The 15,805-nt window shown below is 36.9% G+C and overlaps 1 protein-coding gene across 1 annotated transcript; it reads left to right on the top strand.

Moving 5' to 3' along the window:
- The first annotated feature begins 591 nt into the window (after positions 1–591).
- Positions 592–8,076, top strand: LOC132103121 (ammonium transporter Rh type B-like). Its single transcript, XM_059507961.1, has 10 exons — positions 592–899; positions 3,015–3,201; positions 3,601–3,751; positions 4,319–4,466; positions 4,543–4,709; positions 4,795–4,932; positions 5,022–5,155; positions 5,571–5,692; positions 7,578–7,651; positions 7,871–8,076. The coding sequence occupies exons 1-10, from the start codon at positions 710–712 to the stop codon at positions 7,946–7,948; spliced, it is 1,389 nt and encodes a 462-aa protein (XP_059363944.1). The 5' UTR covers positions 592–709; the 3' UTR covers positions 7,949–8,076.
- Positions 8,077–15,805: the final 7,729 nt, after the last annotated feature.

The raw sequence follows: 15,805 nt of genomic DNA, 5'->3' as shown, positions 1-15,805 counted from the left end.
CTATTCATCAATCAGTACCAATACTGAAGGTTTTGAGTTCATGTCCTTGTCAATTCAAAATGTATGAGTCAGTTGTGGAATGTATTTGAAAGTGAATAAGAAAAAAAAATATTGTGGAGGGAAAATGTGTGTTTGTAGCTATATGGTTTAACTGCTTTAAATGTGGACAAAACATACACCACCATGTTAAAACATGAGACATGCCTCACCTTTAGATTTCTATTTACATCCGACACTGGCAATATTAATGGCACAGTGATCATTATTGGTCTCAATACACTGAACCCATTTACAGTTAGTTATTTAATGCCTCCCATATCCAGTGAAAAATCCAGAAATACATTTTTCACCTTTCCACTCAAATCTTTTACGATCTCCTTGATCTTCCTGTTTAAAAAAATGCTGTTATAATATCACTGTTTACATTTTACTTGAATATTCTCATTGGCCCAAAATGTAGTCCCTGTGCACATCATGAGCAAACAAATTGAGGGTGGAGCTCAGAACTGTTGCAAATCAGCAGACTTGAGAGAGCAGGTGGGCGTTACCTAGATCATCAAGTGGCCAAACTAACAATAAAAAGACTTGTCAGCTTATGTTCTCTTGCACTCTGCCTCCAGACCTATAAGAGCCTGTGCCCTGCACCGGAAAACTCTAGGGTAAAAGGGGAAAGAGAGTGAGCAAAGGATACTGGCAAAGGGGAAGCACCATGCCTGAGTCTACTAACTTGAGGCTACGTCTGCCGCTGTTATGCATCATCTTGGAAGTCATTCTCATCATCCTCTTTGGGACGCTGGTGGAGTATAATGACGACACTGATGCCAAGCTGTGGAATAAAAACAAAAACCATAATGCTACTAGACATGATTATGAGAATGAGTTCTACTATCGTTATCCCAGTAAGTGGCTCTTTTAAATGAAAAAATAGAGCTGGATTTTATATTCAGCACTCATTGTTGAGAACATATTGACATATAACTATATGATCATGCAGTTGGCTAAATTATTAAAAATTAATATGAATCTATAAAGCTTGTAAGTTCACCAGTAGAAAGTGGTGCCTTTAACTTGATAATCTAAGAATGTGTTTGAATGGTGCAGATGAACTTTGGTCTAAATTGTGTAATTTGTGTTTGAGTAGTCTGACTGGTTTAAGTGAAGCTTAATTGAATTTCCCACCCACCTCACTTTGCTAAAACTGTCTTGTACTTTAATCTTGCACTAAACTTAACCCTCAGCACTAGACGCGTCCGAAGCACTAAATTCAATTTTCTGCATTCCATTATTGTGTCTGCACTGCAAGCCCACAGACTTCACTTATTAGGTTTAACAGAATTCTTCATAAATCAGGTAGGATAAAGACAGAATGGGGCAAATCCTCTACAAATTAATTTTATTGTCTTCAGTGCTTTCCACAGGTTTGGAATATACTAGCAGTGGTAGACAGGTGGAAAACCCACAGCACAAAAATGGTCTTTTACATCTGACAAATAATAAACAATATGAGATTTTTTTAACAATATTTTTGTAATAATATTATTGGCTACAATAACATTTAATTACATTCTCATTAAAAATTATGATTCATTGTAAATTATGCAAAATGACAGCATTTAAATGATAGAGTTCTCCTTGCTTTATCATATAGTTTTCTCTCTCAGTAAATGGGACACAGATTTTAGTGAAACTAAACTAAACTTTGCTTGAGTAATACATGTCAAAGGATGTTCTTTGACATTTCTTTCAAGAAAAACCAAAAATTTTACAAGCCAGATATACCCCTCTTATTTTGGACTCTTATTTTGAAATGTATATATTATTGCAGGCTGATTTTTCAGATGACAGATTCTTACAACTATCTAAAACATAATATATATAGGTCATAAAGTCGACATTTTTATAATTCAGCAACTCGAGTTTATTAGTAATTGCTTGGCATAAATGTGTGCTATTCTGGTGATCCACCCAGGTATATTGGGTAAAATCTATGTGTGGGGAATACTGGTCGTGTAAAACACAACAACTGTTCAGTATTTAGTCAATAATCTTCAACAGTATGCATCTTCACCTTTTTGGGTGTGGTCGCCTCTTTTTTTTTTTTTTTCACTGCTCAACAGCAGGACATATACACAGCAGGTGTGACATGAGAAAAATCTGCATTTAGAGGTGTACGGTGATTGATGAATCACATTTTTATATATTATCTGTTCAAATACAGTAAATTATAATGTATGGTAATTATTTGAGAGGTCTCTGCTGATCACAGTTTAGGTTGTCTGCTTTGTAAGGATGCGAATATATGCTTCACAGTGCACTTATTGGTTTCATTAAAGGGGTAGTTCACCTAAAAATTATTTATGAATCACGTACTCACCATAATGTCGTTTCAAACCTATATGAATTTCTTTCTTCCTTTGAATGCAAAAGAAGATGTTTTGTCCATACGGTGAAAGCTGGACCCTATCGACTTTTTATTGAATGGACCATAAAAAACAAAGAGATGAAAAATAAATAAATGCATACAGATTTGGGGAGACATTAGTATCATTTTGGGTTAACTAGTTAACTATCCATTTTAAGACCCATTTGTCCTGAAGTAAACTCAGCTTATACATAGAGCTCCTAGACTTATTTATGGGGTGCCAGAAAAGAGCGAGTGTGAGAAGTATGCAGGACAGTTGCCCACAGAGGCTATGCGATCCTCATTGGTGCCCATGTCAATGTCCAGTTGCTTGGCAACAGTGTAATTGTGTCAAAAGAAATGAAATGGGTGAATGAATGGCTCTACACAGAAAAGAACACAGGGGTTAATGTTGGGTTCAGTGTATCCATAGTGTAAAATTGGCCCTGTAAGGTGCTGCTAAGTACACGCATCATGAAAAACATCTTTCTGTATGTGTTTACACAGATATCAGTAAGCAGTTAAAGTTTATGAAATTACTATTAAAATGTAAAACTATGGGAATGTGAGGAAAAAACGATAGGAAAACAGCTTAACTGACTGTGTGTTTTAGGTTTCCAGGATGTTCATGTCATGATCTTCGTGGGCTTCGGATTCCTAATGACGTTCCTGCAGCGTTATGGGTTCAGTAGTGTCGGCTTTAACTTCCTCATCGCAGCCTTTTCCCTACAGTGGGCCACACTTATGCAGGGATTTTTCCACGGCTTGCACCATGGCAAGATCCATGTTGGTGTGACTAGGTAAAATCTGAATCACACATAAGACTTACATTTCTGTTTCCTACATCCAGTAATTTGTATTTAAAAGAGACTGGTAATGTCTAAAGATCAGCAGCAGTAGTGGCTAATAAAGATTTGTTATCAAAGGAAACAAAATGGGCTTCAACAGTCTTAACGCTTCTGTAAAAGTTAATTAATAAAAAAAGGACCGGTAAAATGATGTATTTGTTTGTTCATGTAAGTATTAGGTGAGGCTTCATATTTTCTGCTGCTGTGGTCATGTGTGTAAAGTGAATTGCAACTGGACACAGCGCCACCAAGTGGACGTGGCAGTTGAGCAGCTGAGTAGACTGTGCAGACTCACAGGCTCATGCACTGCTGTATTTATAATTACTCACAGTGAATATGTTTGTTATGCAGCATGATAAATGCAGACTTCTGCACTGGTTCTGTGCTGATCTCATTTGGCGCCGTTTTGGGGAAGACCAGTCCTGTGCAGCTACTTGTAATGGCCATTTTTGAGGTGACATTGTTCGCCGTCAATGAGTTCATCCTGCTTTCTATCCTTGGGGTAAGTGTGAACACACTAGCTGTTTTATCTACAAGAGCACCAGAAAAAAGGTCATTTCCATTTACTTTACATTTAAAGGGTTCATGAACTGGCTTTTAAAATTATTTTATACTTTTGTCAGCGGTCCACTTATGATGTTTAACGGCAAGTTTATTGCTTGGTTACTCGATCCGGTTTAGCACCACTTATGTTATTTACCTAATATGTCATGTGCAAATCAGTGGGAGGGGCTACAGAATTAGGCGTTGATATTCTTCTGTGGAGGTGGAGTTTAACCTGTTAAAGGCTGGCACATTCCAGGATCTGGCATTCACTGGGCATGGTGTCAATAAAAGCTTTTATTTCAATCACAAGGATGTTTTCAGTTCTGAAATGTACAGGATACTCTTTTGGTGCGATGACCTCTTATATATCAAAAACTCAGTTAATTTCTCAATACATGACCCCTTTAAATATCCACAGAGAAAACTAATATAAATAAGCTGAAGTAGTATTTACATATTTGAATGCAAACATGTATCAGTGTTATCATAACAGTAAAAATTTAAATGTCAATGGTATCTGTAGGTCAATGATGCTGGAGGATCTATGACCATTCATACATTTGGTGCATACTTCGGCCTAGTGGTGACCCGTGTCCTGTACAGGCCAAACCTGGACAAGAGCAAACAAAGAAACTCATCTGTCTACCACTCTGATCTTTTTGCTATGATCGGTGAGTCACTTGAATACAATTCTAGCCTGTAGTCATCTAGAAGTCTTTGATCCTTTAAAACTTTGGTTCTGATCAGGTACCATCTATCTGTGGATGTTCTGGCCCAGCTTCAACTCAGCCATTACAAATTACGGCGACCCCCAGCACAGAACCGCCATGAACACTTACTACTCTCTGGCTGCCTGCACACTGGCTACATTCGCTTTCTCTGCCCTAGTCAACCCAGAAGGCAAATTGGACATGGTGAATATCCCTTTGTGGCCATCTTTGATATTGTGTTACAATCTTCAACATTGCAAACCCTCATACAAGCCTCTGTCTTTTTCAGGTGCACATTCAGAATTCCGCTCTGGCTGGTGGTGTTGCTGTGGGAACAGCTGGAGAGATGATGCTGACTGCATTTGGCTCTATGATTGTGGGATTCCTAGCTGGAACTATTTCAGTACTGGGATACAAATACCTCACGGTTAGTAGTGCAAACTTCTTTGACAAATAACTGTGAATGTCAACAAGAAGCCTCAGTATTATGCTTGTTGCTGTTTTATGCTATTTTAGCCCATTTTGGAATCAAAACTGAAGATCCAGGACACTTGTGGCATTCATAACCTGCATGGAATGCCAGGGGTTCTGGGAGCTGTGGTGGGTGCCATCACCTCTGCCATGGCATCTAAAGAGGTGTATGGAAATGGGTAAGTCAGCAGTTAATATATATATATATATATGTGTGTGTGTGTGTGTGTGTGTGTGTGTGTGTGTGTGTGTGTGTGTGTGTGTGTGTGTGTGTGTGTGTGTGTAATTATTTGCATAATTAATGATTTGTGATTGTGTTATATATGTGTGTGTGTGTGTTTGTGTGTAATTATTTGCTTAATTAATGATTTGTGATTGTGTTATTGATGTGGTCAACATTATCTTTATTTTATTACTGCTTAGGAACATGATGATTATGATTGTTTTCATATTTAATATGTTTATTACTGTTATTTAAAAAGGTTAATATTTTTGCTTTGTTTTGCATACTTGTGTGTCATGGCCGAAAATATTGCAGAACTAATTCTGTGTGAGAACTGACACATGTGTGCCTCTGTTTTCCATCACACACAGACTGGGGAGAGTTTTCGCTGATGCTAAAGATGATAAATGGGACCCTCAATCTAGGGGTGGATTTCAGGCTGTTTCCCTGGCTGTCACACTAGCAGTGGCTCTGCTTGGTGGTCTAGTTACAGGTGGGTGTAAAGTTGGAAAGTGCAGTGAGTGCATGCTTCAACTAGGCCAATCATTTGATCTGATCTATTTTAAGTTTACTGCTGTTATCATACTGTGCCATTCAAATGAGAGAATTTGAAGTAAATATGAAATAGTTACGAAACGCTCATTTGCGCCACACACTGAAAATATAAACAAGGCAAAATGCATAGAGCTTAATGTTTTATTAATTGCAAAATGGCGATTAATCCAAAAGGGAGCATGCACAGTAATGCAGCGCTAACTGTCACAACAGGAACGAGCAGAAGAAGAGACGATCTATGCACCAACCCAAAACGGGTGTTTCTCAATACTGAAACTGATGCTTCCTCATTTCCTCGCTTCTCTTTCCTCCAGCCTGTGACCCGGAAACTGATCGAACTCCGCTATCTTGAAGGGCATCTCAATTCTCTTAATTGCATCTTGAGGATGCGAGGAACAAGAAGCGAGGAAGCTTCCTTAAGAGTCATGAACAAGATAAAGATAAACAGAAAGTAAAGGAAAGTGAGGAAAGAAAACTAGGATGCACAAATTAGAAATGAGAAGCTCCCATGACCGGCGAGTTCAAATGGCACATAAGGGCTTGAAAAACCACCTGCTTGTTTTAAATCAGTGTGGGAAAGTTTTGGGTTCTAGAGATAAATCAGACGACCAGCCATAAAACTGATTTTTTTTTTTTTTTTTTTTTTTTTTTTTTAGTTTTTGGCTGATCTGTATTCTCGAACTGCACACAAAATGTGTTGCAATCATTTACCAAAATGTTATTTTTGTGGAAATATTACAAAGTCTGTTAACAGGAGGCTAACAGAGGCCAAAGATGCTAAAGATGCTTAAGTTATATGAATGTATCTCTGAGGGGAACCATCTTCAGAAAAGGTTTTCTTTTCATTTTCTTTTCTCTGTATAAGTAAGGAATAATTGACGACGGGCCCGAGGTGGTGATGCGGCCATGACTTGAATCAGGTGTGCATTATTTTCAAATAATTCAACGTCCCGTCATCAATTACTCCGCTTATACTATGGTGACCACACCCCAACACATTATTCAGATGATGTATTTCAAGACATCAGTGAGGTTTTTGTCCTTAAAATGCTCTTATGTGTAGGATTAATTTCGTACACATCTCATCCTATGAGAGAGAGAGAGAGAGAGAGAGAGAGAGAGAGAGAGAGAGAGAGAGAGAAAGAGAGAGAGAGAGATTTAGTGTGTGTGAATTAGTCTGTGCGTCTCTCAACAGTGTTCGGCAGCAGCATCTCTACTAATAGCAAAACTGTTACAGTTCATCTGCTTCAGTAACAGCACCATATTACCTCACTAGTAAGAAATGACAGTTAGCTTTTAAGTTGCTGAAATATTTTACTGAACATGTTTTACTGTGCATGTGTTTTTGTGTGTGAGAGTGAGTGTCACTACTGTATATGTGTTGGTCTGTATAAGAGAGAGTTGGAGAAAGGGAATGCTTTCTGTACATGTTAAACATGAAAATTATTTGGCATTTTTATGTGATTGTTTGCAATATTTATTTGCTTGGTCAGTGTTGTTGTGGGTTTTGAAACAGCATGCTGTTCCATAAGTTTCTTTCAGTCAGTCTTCTGTTTTTGTTTTGTGCAGCTGTCTGATGTAGCATAATTTCACAAAGTTAGAGTTACTGTAATGTAGTAAAACCATAGTTAATTTTTGTAAGGGTAATGCTCAGTCATTGTTTACAAAGCATTAATTCTTAAATTATAGTTGCAGTTAATCATCAACCATAATTTGATCATCATGACAACTCTAGATTGTTCATGCTTCGCTGTACATGTGTGCGAGGTATGTTGTGATTTATTTAATTCAGATCAAACAAAATATGCCTGTGTTTTTCTCAGGGTTCATTCTGAAGCTGCCCATCTACGGTAGTCCTCCAGATACTCACTGCTTTGAGGATGGACTCTACTGGGAGGTGAATATTGTTTTTTATATAATTTTTATAGCATTTATAGATTATGCTGAATTCCATAAGCCTGTTTCAACCAAAGTTTCCTTGATTATTAGACATTATTGCATTATGTGCAGTAATGAATTATGGGACTCTGTATGTACAATATGCAGAGACTGTTTGAGTATTTTAAACTTTACTCAGTCTGGCCGTGTGCTATTAGGAAATGTAAATGTGTTTCAGATACCAGGGGAGGAGGAAGGTCATAATGAGCTTAAAGAAGTGGCCTCATCAAATGAAACAGAAAAACTCAGCAGCTAAATTAACTGCGTTCACCAGTTTGCATTTGTTCATTACTGCATTAACCTGCACAAGTCCCATCACTTGTGATGTTCGCTGCAGGTGTCATTTATTTTACTTAAACTCTTAAAATAAAATGGTAAACTTTGTTCCATTATTGTTAATATCATTATATGTTATTATATACAATTATTAGCCCAGTTTACCTGAGGAATACTTAGAATTTAAAAAAAAAAAAAAAAAAAAAAAGAATGTACAACTGAGTCAACAAATATGTGATTCCTTATAACACCGCTAGATGGGGATGCAGAGCTATCAATGGTTCAACAGAGGACAAGATTATTCTCATGATTAACTTCTAGAAATATTTGTAATTTAACTACAAAATACAGTTTATGCTTTCTCTTTATTTTGAATATTTTTGCAAGACCAATGATAATCTGTTGTGGAATGTATGGGGAAATATTTTGTATTCATTTGTTTTTTTTGTTTTTTTTTCTAAACTTTATTATGAAACATAGTAATCCTAAACAGCTGGAATTTAATATCTAAAGCATAAAACTCTCTGTGATTTAGAGATTTTCTAAAACGTTTCCTATGAGCACACATTCTATGTGAGAATTTTATATTATTTGATTCACAGTTTAAATGTATTGGTTATAAATACTGTGAGTTTGGGACATTGATGAACATGTTTTAATGACTACTAAATTTGAAAGAAAAATATTTGGATTGATATAAGATTTTAAATGTAGCCTATATAGTTATAGTCTATAAGAAAAAAAAATATTTACAACGATTATTTCTACCCGGCATAACCTGTATTTGTATGGAGTGACATTTAAATAAATTGTTTAGATTTACATTGCTAAAAAGTCATTGTTATTTCATTAATCCTTTGAAGGTGTTTAAGAGAAATGCACTGTTTATTTTTTTTAATGGGAATGCGTGTGTGTGTGTGTGTGTGTGTGTGTGTGTGTGTGTGTGTGTTTCAAAATGTAAGTGATTTTGTCAGTCAAGCGGACGTGAATTGTACAGTTCATTCAGCTCGACAACAAACAACGACTCACGCTGATTCCTAGCGAAGGCGCTGTTTAATTCAAGAATACTTAATGGCACCAACAATCACTGCGGAAAAAGGTTTACGAAGAGTCCAGATGGTCTCCGTCGCGTAATTAGCACAGTTTCACTTTCTAGGATCAAACGGAGAAGAGAAAGTGGGGGGTCTTATTTTGATAGCACGTTATTAGAAGCGCTCGGAGCTCGCGGGCTTTGCGAGGAGCAGCTCGACGCCCCCTTTCATTCGTGCAGTGCGTGTTTTACAGAGACGGCGCGCAGCGTGAACCAGCGCCAAGCTCTTTTCCCAGGCCTCAGACAGGTGGACAGCTGGGATGTGAATAGGCACTAATGCTGAAGTGCTTAATTGTGCTTTATAATCAGCAAAAAAATGAAGAATAACTGCACGTAATAGGGTATTTAGATTGATTTGTTTGTGCGTTTTGTTTGAAATTGAGCTTTAAGGGTTTCAAAATGAAATTGCGCTTGAGATTGTAGTCCAAGTGATAGACTGGCTAATTGTTGTTTTTTAGTCCAAAAGTTTTTTTTTTTTTTAAACCTAAACCCATCAAGATAATTTAGCACACTAATTAGTGTATGTTTTTTTTAGATAAAACCTAAAAATAACCATTAGAAACATTCCATATATGTTGTTTTTAGGTTCTTACCTCACAGTGTTCTGAGAACAATGCATTCTAGTTACGTTAACTCTAGAGAACCTCAAGATTTTTTTCTAGAATATCAGGACTTGATTCCCTTCATTCTGCATTTACCTTTTAGTAAAAGACCTGAATCAGGTATGACCAATTCCTCTGAAGTTTATCCATTTTCCCCATCAGAAGTGGGTCAGTGGGAGTGTGTACTGAAAGGAAAGTCTGGTGTGCTATCTGAAAGCCTGTCTGTATGGGGAGAGTGCCTCTCTTTAGCTCACATTAACAGGATTACAGGCAGGCTGTGCTCAGGGGCCATGGACTCTTTCAACCGCAGGCCTCCCTCTGATCAGTGCTTCCACAAACAGCACAACGAGAAAAATAGAGAGAATGGATTACAAAGACAATGGCACAACCTTGGATATATTTATTTGTTGAATTGAAAACAGAACTTTGGCTAATTGAGGATATGTCAGTATGTACAGTTACAAGGTGCACTGTTTTCTATTCTATTCTATTTTATTCTATTCTGTTCTGTTATGTTATCTAAAGGAGATAATTCTTTATGGTCCAAATGTGTTTTTTGCAGTTATGCCATAGAATAACCATTTTTGAATTCCTGACCTTTCAGTGAAAAGTTTTCTAATCTAAAGAACGTTCTTTCACTTAAGAGCCTTTTGAACAATGGAAAGTTTACAGTGATATTAAAGGTTCTTCATGGAAACTCAGATGCCAAAAAATAACCTTTTTAATCCTCATGTTGTGTTCCAGTTATTTTGACCCAGATTTTTCTTTTCTTAAAATGCTAATTAATGTTATTGCATTGAATTAAAACTCAATGACTTTGCTCCGGGTTTATCAAGTTCCCCCAAAATATAATTTTAGTGTTTTGGGGTTATTTATGCCTATTGTTACATAATAATGACTACAAAAAAAAGGCTATATTATAATAAAATATTGAATTCAATGTTTTTATCAAGTTTTTTCTTTAAATTAGCACAGGTTTTGTATTTATTTTCTTAACTGATTGATTGTTGACCTCGCTGATCTGAGCTTATGCACCTCAGTTTTTGGTGAAGGTCGCCAAAATTACCCATAAATAACGCTTTACGCTCGAGCTCAGATCAATCCAAAGAAATACAAAACCTGTGCTAATACAATAACAAGTTGATAAAAAGATAAAATCCAATATTTGGTAACAATATAGCATAATGGGAGGTTTACAAGCAATATTTAAAAACACCAAAATTGTTAAAGGGTTTTAATCACAGCAAAAGGGTTGAGAATGTAATGAGTACTTTCAATTTTGTTTTACCAGTGTAAGATGTAATTTTGACTTAATAAAACTAGTTAATTTAAATTTTTGATTGTATAGTTTACAGAACAATAGAGTGCTAATATGAACATTAACAAAGCCCGTTGTGGTCAGGAAGTCTCCTGTCAGTATATGTGAGTTTCCCATATTCTCCACTTTGGCTAGTGAAGGTGTTTGGGTCTGAATGGAGCAGAGCACAAGAGATTCAGACAAATATGTTCACAGTGGAACTCACACCTGCTTCCACCAAGGGCAGCAAAGATCAAGAGGTTCATTAAGTGGAGAGCATAGCCAGAACAAAATGAACAACAATTCATGAGAAATAAAATACCAACTTATCTAGTTAACCAATGGTGATTTTCATCATTAAAAGACAAAACTGAGTCAAAACATCTTTACAACTCAGATAAAAAAAAGAAATTGAAAAGTCTTCAATTTCACAAAACTGACTTTAAACTCATATTTGTGTGGTGATTAAGGGATTTTTGCTTTCACAAGCCCTCCCTCAGGGACCATAACATTCAAAGGAATATAACAAAAGCACTGACAGCATACTTTAGTGAAAGAGGGTGGCCGGACATAGTGGGGATAAAAGCCCTTTAGCAACCCTCGCAATCCCCCCTTCTTGGCCGAGCATATCCACATGCATGCTTGACATTTTTGGGAGGTGTGAACCTTAAGGTCAGAGGTCAGTATGGGTCAAGTGGGGTGAAGCCATCATTGAGTCTTAATTGAGTTGGTGCTGTAGAATGAGGATGTGACAGTGGAGGGGCTCTACCTGGCTCAACTGTTGGAGTGGGGTACTATTAAAGCTACATGAAGTGTGTCTGGATGTCTTAGGCCACGTATAGACATGATCATGACGAAAAAATGTGCAGTTCCTGACATACGCTTAAGAAATTTTATTTCAAAGATTTGTACACATTGCAGTGGACTCCAAATTTTGATGATCATTTACTTGTTGATTTTTCTCTTTTAAATACCCTTTACACACTCAAAAATGCAAAATATCCCTTTATCAAATGAATTAAACGAGGGATGCACCACTATTGAATATATATATATATATATATATATCATTTAAAAAATATTTATAGAATTTATAATTCATGCATACAAACAACACTATATCATAGTAATATAATAATAATAATATTTTAAATAATAAATTAAACAATTTAAATTTGTGCTAGATGGTGATTTAAATCACAAACACAGAAACAAATCTGAAATTATTAAATGCCCAGTATCAGCTGACATATAAAACAAATACTACTAATAAAACAAAGTTAAATCATTAACACTGAGCTGATATACACTTCTCAGTCACTGGCCACTTTATAGATAGAAATAGAAATGTAACTAAAAATAACATTGTCTGACCACAGTGCAGGTCTATCAAGAGCTCATGTAAAGTTAGATTATCAAAGTTTAGTGTCAGTCATCAAATCTACATATATTTTTCAAAGAAATAAAAAGACAAAGGAAAAGCTATTTCAAGTTCAAAGAAGATTTTGGGTTATTCATTTGGGGATGATTCATTGGGCATGGAGGTAGAAAGAGAGAGAGTGAGAAATGCTGTGTGGCTGTATGGGTTTTGCAACAAGAACTAATTCTCTCCTATTTACTCCTTCCCTCTACATCCCTTAAGCAAATTCAGTCAATGCTGTTTTATCAGATGCCAATTTGCATTATGGCAACAAGCCACAACAGACTTGCAGCTGCACCACAAATACACACATACACACAGAGGGGGAGAGGGAGAGAGAGAGAGAGAGAGAGAGAGAGAGAGCCTACACTACCTTTAAAACCCCATACAAAAACACAAATTTACACACTTAAGGCACAAAATGTCACGTTTACACACAAATGCTTTCGCTGTCTCTCCTCTCGCTTTTCTCTCTCATACACACCACGATTCACAACCCCTCCGCACCTTCTCGTTATAATTAAAACAGGAGGTGTCTCCACAATGCTCTTTTGTCTTAGTGCAGCACTATGGGAGAAAAGAGTCCAGTGGCTGAATATTAATGAGGCAGGGTGTCCGTGGATGGGCTGCATGAGCAGAGGAAAAAAACACTGGTACTATTTTCTTCCTACGCTTTTGGAAGGATACATCATGTGCCAAAACACCTCCGGTCACTCCGGCTGCCAGCGGTGGGGAAGTGAGCACTATGCATTGAGAGAATGTGTAAGAGGTATATCCAGGACGTTAGGGAGAAAATGCAGTGAATGGCTGAATGACTGTGTGGCCTATTCAAGCCACTAGGTGGAGCTGAGTGAGCTTTGAGACGGAGCTGGTGCTTGTTTGTCTCTACACTACCCTGACTGAGCTTCACCGCAGTTTAGATGCTATACTAAACACTAACTACAGATATACACACGTGCTTAGTCTCTAATTTAAATATAGTCCAAACCTAAGTATGCATGTAAGTATGTATGTATATGCGGTTTCTTTTTCCCCCTTAGACATCATCCAGCATTTTTATGAACGTCTGATCGATGCTTTGTTGCATAAGTACACGATACAATAACGTTTTGACCTTACGTATTTATATTGTGTCAATGGCAAATAATAATATAAAAATAAGAAATAAAAAATATTTAAAAAATCTAGGTTAACATATTTTTAATTTTCTTTTGATTTTGAAAAACGTGTACATTTAAGAAACGTTTCAACATTCTGGACCCTTAAATGTCATACAAGAAACATTTCATGAGCTGTAACCGTGAAAATAAATGCATACATTTTCTTACACCTTCTATTCTACTGTTCAAAAAGTTTATACATATGTTCAAGTAAAAATGTCTTTTGTTATATATAATAAATTCATAATTCATAAATATCATAACTTTTTTGTGGTCTCACACCACATTACATTTTACAGCCTGGATTTTTAATCATAGAAAAGATGTATTAGAAAAGGTTAATTCAACTCGAAGAAACAAACCTCCGACAATACTCCGCAATCAAAAATACTTTCTCCAGCAAACATGGAGGCAATGAATGCATGTTTACATGCACCAAATTACATAGACAAACACACCATTCCACAATGCTGTGAAATTGTTTCTTTTTAGCTTTAAAGCGGTCAAAGAGAAACACACACACAAACACTTGCAAGCATACTTCCAGTGTTGCCATGCACCTCTTTCACACACACTTTCTCACACAGCTACTTCCTGAGGAGGCATTTTTAAAGCTGAGAGGTTGGATGTCTATCTTTGGCTCTCAGTTCTAAGCACCCGGTGTGAGTGTGTGAGGGGCCTGTATATGAGCAAACTGCCGCCTACTCCGGCCATGACCCACAATTCCTCACAATGCCCCCATTCTCTGGACTGAAAGGCTCCATCAGCAACAGGGGCCAGCTCTCTGACGGGATATGACGCCTCCCAGGATGGCATACAGAGACGGGCATCGCTGCCAGGAAACCATGGGCCTGGCGGAAAGAGCCAGCAAAGGCGATGATGAGAGAAAGAGAGAGACAGAGTGAGAGCAGAAAGGGCGAGCAGATAGATAGAAGGATATGCTTGCCAAGAGATACTAAGCATTTTGTATGTGCCAGTGCCACTCAAGCCTCATTAGCCTGACTCTTTGTGCCACACTGCTCTCTGCTGTGAAAGGATGCGCAACTCGCTAGTCCTGACAGGAGCATCAGATGATGGGTTTGTGTCAATCAGTCTGGAATTAGACGTGAAAATGAGATCGGAATATTGCTGAAAATATTTCTATCAGGCAAAATGTATCTGACCATTCAAAGACTAGTGTTAAGTTTTATTGTTATCATTTTTTATATATATAAAAAATGAACAGTCATATTTTATTTGAACATTCAAGCACTAGTGTTAATGTTTGTGTTATCTTTAAAATAAAAAAGAATTAAGTCTGACCATTTAAGAACTAATATTAATATTCAGTGCTATTTTTTAAATATATGTATATAAGCACTAGTGTTAATATTTAGTATTCTTTTTTTAAGCAGAATTCTGTTAAGCACATTTTTCTTTATTATTGTGACACTGATTATAATGAAATATACTACAACAGGTATAAACACGATTTTAAGGTAAAATAAACATTTATGAAAGGAGATAAACATTGATAAACATTGACTGTTGATAAAAATGCTATTAAAAACATTGCTGGACTGCAACAAAGAGACTTGTATGTGGTCTTTTAAATCCATAGCTGTTTCTTTTAAACTAAAAACAAAGCATACATGTTTGCTATTGTAAAAAAAAAGAAAAACACAAAAAATAATAATAATAGAGTTTTTAGCTCTTTATTTTCAGGACGCATTTCTGCAAAAGTCTACTGTAAGCAAACAACCCTGATGGTTGGCTATGAGCACACACACACACATCCCAGTGAAATTTGAAAAGGTACAGGTCAGCCTTATCAAAGAGCCCAGGGGCTGTTAGGGGCATTGAAGGGGCATGATAGCCTGGCAGGGGGGTAGAGGGGGTCCAGGTGGGGCATTAATCTTGGGAAGGATTCATCTAATAATCTAGTGATCCAATGATGAATCAAACTTCAGCACTTGGTCTGATTCTCCACAGCTCCAATTAACTCCAAGGGAGGGAGAGGCTGATGGACAAGTCTATTATTGGCATTTGAGAGACACTGTGAAAACTGAAAGAAATCAAAGGAAAAGTGTTCTGGAGAATTACGCCCACGCAGAGTGAATACACAGAACATGCATGACTGGCTCAATTGTGCCCTTTTAACATTTTCCTTCCAAACCCCAAATTGCTAGGATATATATTGCAAAAGATGTCGTTTGCGACACCATGGTGGGGAGAAGTTTATGTGCCTTCATCAATCCCAAAGTAAGCATTCACGATTACATGAAAAAC

The sequence above is a fragment of the Carassius carassius genome, chromosome 24 (assembly GCF_963082965.1).
Source record: "Carassius carassius chromosome 24, fCarCar2.1, whole genome shotgun sequence".
NCBI lineage: Eukaryota > Metazoa > Chordata > Actinopteri > Cypriniformes > Cyprinidae > Carassius > Carassius carassius.
Note: the sequence above shows the minus strand (reverse complement) of the source record. Positions and strands in the feature narration are given on the sequence as shown.